At 40.1% G+C, this 6,746-nt stretch overlaps 1 protein-coding gene across 1 annotated transcript; it reads left to right on the top strand.

The window, feature by feature from the left end:
• Nucleotides 1-571: 571 nt before the first annotated feature.
• LOC131225762 (expansin-A16-like) lies at nt 572-6,301 on the top strand. Its single transcript, XM_058221350.1, has 3 exons — nt 572-835; nt 4,184-4,502; nt 5,895-6,301. The coding sequence occupies exons 1-3, from the start codon at nt 622-624 to the stop codon at nt 6,199-6,201; spliced, it is 840 nt and encodes a 279-aa protein (XP_058077333.1). The 5' UTR covers nt 572-621; the 3' UTR covers nt 6,202-6,301.
• The last annotated feature ends 445 nt before the right edge of the window (nt 6,302-6,746 follow it).

The following is a 6,746-nucleotide window of genomic DNA, read 5'->3' as shown; positions in this document are numbered from 1 at the left end:
TGTGGTCCACCTGAGATTTATATACCTCTCATTTTTATGATCAATCCATAAAATAATCTGTAAAAATGGATGAACGGCATGGATGAAACACATACATCATGTTGGGGCCCACAGATCACCGACCACCAGCCACCGTGCTAGTGGCAGGGGGAGTAGCCAATCCGTTCCCCTAATCAACGGCTAAGATTTCTTTGATTGTATTGTCCAAGTACCATTATGCAACCACGAACACTGAATCTATAGGGTGAAGTTTTGGTGGGCCGAGTCTTCCTAAAGGCCCAACAGACAACGAAGCCCAGCCTACTTAAAACCGTTACCATATTTATTAGGCTCGAACCTGGTTCCTTCTGTAGTGGGCCAGGCCCATTAAAAAAAAGAAGAAACGCATTTTGTGGCGTTGGCTTCGGATAGAAAGAGGCAAACAAGAAGCCGTTATAATCTCCACCCTATATTCACTCTTGGCCCACCATTCATGAACCAGAACGGAAGTGTTACAACCTAACCAACCAAACCAAAAAATCTAGCTCTCCATCTAACGCCTACAATACACACACATATATATAGAGTCGAAAGAAACATGATCTTCATCACCAAAACAAGAAGATCTCTCGCACGTGTACAATGGCGTCATCACCTTCCCACATGCTCTTATCGCTGTCGGTGCTACTGATGCTTCTTGCACTGCCCAACGTCGACGCGCAACGGCAAAGCACGTCGAGATGGAAGCGGAGCTTCGTACGAAAATTCAAGCCTCATCATCAAAAGTTTCAACCTGGGCCATGGAACATGGCCCATGCTACGTTCTACGGTGGGAGCGATGCATCTGGGACCATGGGTAAGTTGCGTAGATGTGATGGACCTCAAATGGACGTCTCTTAATTGATTGGGTCCTTGTGGTGGGGCATGTAGTTTCGGTTATGGTAAAAGGGGATGCGGATTTCCTGGTTCCTGTGCAACGATTCTGCGTGGGCCCAATGTGATGTTTTTGAGAAAGCCACTCCGTCCATCCATTTTTTGAGATTATTTTAGTACATGCCACCAAAAATAAAATGTATACTAAACTTAAATGGGCCACACGAGAGGAAATAGTGGGGATTTAGTCACCACCGTTGAAACATTTATATGGCCACAAAAGTTTTTATCGGTTTAAATTTTTTGTGTTTTCAGTTCATCTCAGTGAAAATGACATTATAAACAGTTTGGATGGAATATAAACATCAAGGTGGAGGCTAGGAAGGTTTCAACGGTATTCATTACTTTCCCACTGTTTCATCTCGTATGACCCACTTAGAGTTTTTTGATCCTCCTAATTTTTCTCGAAAAACGGATGGACGGATTGGATTTCTCACAAACATAATAGTGGGCCCAACCCAGAATCTATGCGCAGGAACTTCATGCTAAAGGCTTTCGCAGGAAATCCACTTCCCGGATCGAAGATGCAGCCGACTCGGACCGATACGTTTTGTTCTGAGTTGGAGTTGACTCGTCTGAGTCAAAAAACCATGATTTTATGATTCTTGACTCGAGGACATGCATGGTGATTTTATTTTTCAAAGGTGGGATCATGGTTCAGTGATCTAAACCATTCGTTTGTTGTGCCCCATCATGGATGGACCATACTCATAAAATTTTCAGATGGGATAATCTTAGAAACCAACCTTGGGATCTTTTCAGTTCAATGTAGATTAATTGAGAAGTTAGGATTTTCCTATCAAGCAGTTCCTTTTTTTGCAAATGGTCCATCCTTAATGTGTTCCAGTAGACCAACGGTCTGGATTGCTGAACCATGCACGTGAGCTGATGGCAGGATTAAACTGTTGATCCTAGGTTGAGGACCGTATAATTCATCTGACGGATAGGATTCTATGGTTGGTGATCTAAATGTTTGATCTGATGGGTCCCACTGTGGATGGGGCCTTTCTTGAAAATCACCCAGATTGGAAGATTCCAACCGTTCTGTCAACGGCCGAAAAACAAACAGACCTTCGATTGAAATTGTCTGTCGATCAAAAGGTTAGATCTTCCATTCTGAGAAAGTTTCTGGACAACCCTCATCGATTGTGGGCCCCATCGCCTAAACGGTTTGCATCACCAAACCATAGGGTGCAGATGCATGTATCCTGTAAGCCAGCCGACAGAACTTTTTGATGGTCTGATTATTGGATTGGTGGCCATTTATTGGACAATTAAAATGAAATATATCCAACCGTTATATTTCAACAAAAAAGTGTCCACGAATCGAAGGTCAGGATTCTTCAACCAATCTTCTGTCAAGACTCTGACTTAGAGACACTGGAATTCCATAACTTTGTCGACTTGATTTGATATAATATATGCCACCTGTATAATTTTTAGGTGCCTGCGTACCAAGTGTCATACACTGGCTGAGTATCTATAATTCCCAACCCACTGTACTCGTGGCCGACATGCATGACAATCATCGCATATTGGAAAATAGACCGAAAATCATACTTGGACGATCTTAGTAATCTGATTTAACACGATAACGGTTACTGATGGACGGTTAGGATCGTCTTAACAATGTCTTTTCCACTGCTGTTTCTCACTCCACAATGGGGTCTACAACTTGGACAGTCTAGATTGACCGATCAGTAGGCTACGTGTATAGTGAATGAATACTCAAATCTCAACCACTAAATTGTGGCAGTACAATATGAGTTTTCCATTGATTCTTAAATGGTGGTGACTAAACCATTGCACACGAGCTGTGTGTCTATCAATCCAGACCATCCAAACACTAGAGCCTATTGCGGTTGGAGGATGGCCCAAAATATCTTAACAATCTAATATTCGGTTGAAATTTTAATATCAAACATTTATTCTTTACAAATTGAATGGTCTAGATTGATGAGACTGTTAGCCGACTTTATGGAATTTAAAAAATGATAGAAAAATCTCAAAGGAAATCTAACCATCGTGAAAAAACCACACAGAAGTAGTCTTGCTCTTTCACGATGGCATGTGAATGTGCCTGGTGGCCCACCTACGTACTTTCAGTGGGGTCCATGTAATGCTCGGGTTGAGATAATCACTTCAATGCTGGTGGTTGCAACCCTTCCTAACAGTGCCGCTCCCAACTCTTTCAACAACTCAGCTTGTGCCCCGCTGTGGTTTGTGAGGGACGCCGACTGCCTGCGACACCCTGTCACAACAAGTTCCTGCGCTCGGAAGTTAGGTGGGTCCTACGTGATGTTTTTGAGAAATCCACCCCGTCCATTCCCTTTTCCAGCCCATGTTAGGACATGAGACAAAAAATGAAGCAGATCCAAAGTTCAAGTGGGCCACACAACCGGAAACAGTGAAGATGAGTCCATCGTTGAAACAATTTTGAAGCCACATACGTTTGATCAGACTAATATTTTAAAGTAGAAATGAACTTATGAACAGTCTGAATGGCATATAAACATCAAAGTGGATCCCTGGGAGGTTTCAACCGCATGCATTTCCCTAGTCAGAAATAAACATTAAAGTGGATCTACCTCTCATCTTCTTTTTAGTTCCATCTTAATTATTGATGCTTCTTTATTATATAATTGTTTTGGACCATCCAACATTCTCAATGTACTATCCATCATTTTATTCATTAATTGGATTCCTCTTAAACACTTTGGATGCCCTTATTATATATTATTCTTACTTTTCCTTACCTTCCTATGTATCCATCTTTCTCTATAATCTCATCTATGCAACACTCAATTTATATTCTTAACATCTGTCTAAAGCTTCACCACGTGATATACTCAATCATATGGTCTCATCTATGCAACACTTAAATTATATCCTTAACATCTATCTAAAGCTTCACCACATGTGATATACAATGTAACCATTTACACCATTCCTAATCTTCTCTAACCAATCCTTGCAAGCAATGTACCACAATTTCTAAACTGGTTTGAAAAGTCATTGACTTCGTTTTAACACTGAAATCATGGGATCTGAGTGCCCATGTGGTGTGAGTGTGTGGTGTAGGTGTTGAAAAAAATAAAAAATAAAAAACAAATATCAATATTTATTTACTATGCGTTTGGCTGCACCAGATATAATGAAAATAAAATAAAATAAATAAATTAAAAAAAAAACCAAAATTTAGCCTGCTGTGAATGAACAAAAAGAAAAAGAAAAGCATGTTGCTGATCTAATAAATTTATTATTATTGCAGGAGGTGCGTGCGGCTATGGAAATCTAATCAGCCAAGGTTATGGCATGCAAACAGCGGCAGTGAGTACGGCATTGTTCAACGAAGGGAAGTCATGTGGGGCATGCTATGAGATCAAGTGCATCAATGCAGGACAATGGTGCAAGGCAGGTGGCCCATCTCTTTTCATAACTGCAACCAACTTTTGCCCGCCCAACTACTACCTTCCCAGCAACAATGGAGGGTGGTGCAATCCGCCCCAGGCTCACTTCGATCTCGCCCAACCTGCATTTCTTCAGATAGCTGAGTACAAAGCTGGGATTGTGCCCGTGACCTATCGCAGGTTAGTACACTTTCTTTCTTGCATGTGTTTAATGGTCCACCTAATGATAATAAGAACTTGTAAATCATAGTATAAGAAAATTTCATAACTTAAACCATATCAAGCTCATCAAAATACTTTTAATTTTCAAGATCTTGTTTTGATTAGGCGGGTCATTAGTGTTAATGTAAACATAGTCAAGAGAACTAAGCCATTTATCAAGTGATCACCGGGATGGATTTGATGAGGTCGTCCTCAAGGGGATAACTACTCGGAATTCACGGAGCTTCTCTCTACTCATAGAGATTATTTAAATCCACAAGGAAAAATAAAAAATAGAAATAAGTTCTAATAAATTTGAAAATAGATTAATTTATGATAAAAACGAATTTACAATCCTTTAAATAGTGATACCAAAAATAGGAAGAAGTTTCAGAATCAAACTCCAACTCAAACTCCCTAAAAAAATATGACTTGCTATAAATAGTAAACTTACTATTTATAAACCGTCGTGATTTCTATTAGACTTCACAGTTTTTGGCTAAATACAATTTGGCCTAACCACATTATTCTCCTGATTTTTCTAAGCCCTTTTCATGTTGTGGATGACTCATGCAACTCAAAGAATCAAGAGTTAGAATTACAACTTACTATAAATAGAAAAAATGAAATTAAAATGGACTTTCATCCGTTGATATGTGGAATCTCACAAATTCAGGGCAACCCAGCGAAGCAGGGTTGGATGGCTAAAGTAGCTTCTTCTACCCAAAATCATATATGCTACATTGAATAACTCATTCCAGGCCCACCGTGATGCATGTATGTGTCTTATCCATGCTGTCCGTCCATATTATTGGTTCATTTTATAGCAAGAGCCTAAAATTGAAGCATATCCAAGCTCAAGTGGACGACACCACAGGTATGCTTCAATTCCGGCCTCACGCCCTAAAATGATCTGGAAAAATGTATAAACGACGTGGATAAGATGCATCATGGTGGCCCCACAGAGTTTACTAGTACGCAATCCCCGCTCGCTCAAATGCATGCAGTGGATGGCAGCTATTTGTGGCTCGCTCAAATGCATGCATTGGATAGCACCTATTTGTGGACAGATATTCAGATACAACATTGCACGTCATGTCAATTTTGTAGAAAATCTGGGCATGCAAAAGGCGGTCCACATCAATGAAAAATCCAGTAAAAAAAAAACCATCGGTTGTCCATTGATTTCAAAAGTGGAGCCTGCAATGAGTCAGTAATCCTAGTTTTCGCCCTGGACAATCTTTGCGGTACGGCCCATATTTTGTACAGGTCGGATTTATTACTAAAGGCAGAAAAGAGGATTGTATTTGAAAGGTTACATACATATATTCAAGCATTTGTTACTAAAAAAAGGTAAGAGTTCTATTGCAGGGTTCCATGCAAGAAGGAAGGCGGGATCCGATTCACAATTAATGGTCACCGTTATTTCAACCTTGTCCTGATTTGGAATGTGGGAGGTGCTGGAGACGTCCACAAGGTCCTAATCAAAGGGAATAAATTGAAGTGGACATCTATGAAACGCAACTGGGGTCAAAACTGGCAGATTGATGCTGACTTGATGGGCCAATCTCTATCCTTTAGAGTCATCACAAGTGATAAACGGTCCTCCACTTCTTGGCACATCGCCCCACGTGATTGGCAACATGGCCAGACATTTGTTGGCAAGAATTTCAAGTAAGAATTGAAAAGTAGATTGATCAAATTGTAAATTGGACCTGTTTTATGTAAATGATCTTCAACCGTTCATATTAAAGGGGGCCAGTTTGGCACATGGAAGTAGATGGATTTATGTGGGATGGAATTGGATATACTTCATTTATTACTAGGGCTTAAAGTTGGGCGGGTTTGGTCGGGTTGATGCTCGTCCCTAGCCCAACCCAATGTTCCTATACCTCAGCCCTAACCCAACCCAGGGTTGGAAATTCTCAACCCGACGCCAACCCAAGTGGGCTCGGTCAGGTTGGTCAGGTGGATATATGCTAATATTTTTGTTATCATATTAGTCTCTTATATTTTCAATACATTCTTATTTTTTATACCTATTATTTTATTAATTATATATGTAGTTATTTATTGTAAAGAAGTTCATTTGTCCTAAACAAACAAGTTAAAATATAGGTCTACTTCTTAATTTAAAAGTTGTGTTGTGTGGCACACAATCTATTTGGGAGAGATTTTGCGTATCTTGTTAGCTCGAGTCATTGGAAATGACGTGGACCAATG

Source organism: Magnolia sinica, chromosome 14 (assembly GCF_029962835.1).
Source record: "Magnolia sinica isolate HGM2019 chromosome 14, MsV1, whole genome shotgun sequence".
Lineage (NCBI taxonomy): Eukaryota > Viridiplantae > Streptophyta > Magnoliopsida > Magnoliales > Magnoliaceae > Magnolia > Magnolia sinica.
Note: the sequence above shows the minus strand (reverse complement) of the source record. Positions and strands in the feature narration are given on the sequence as shown.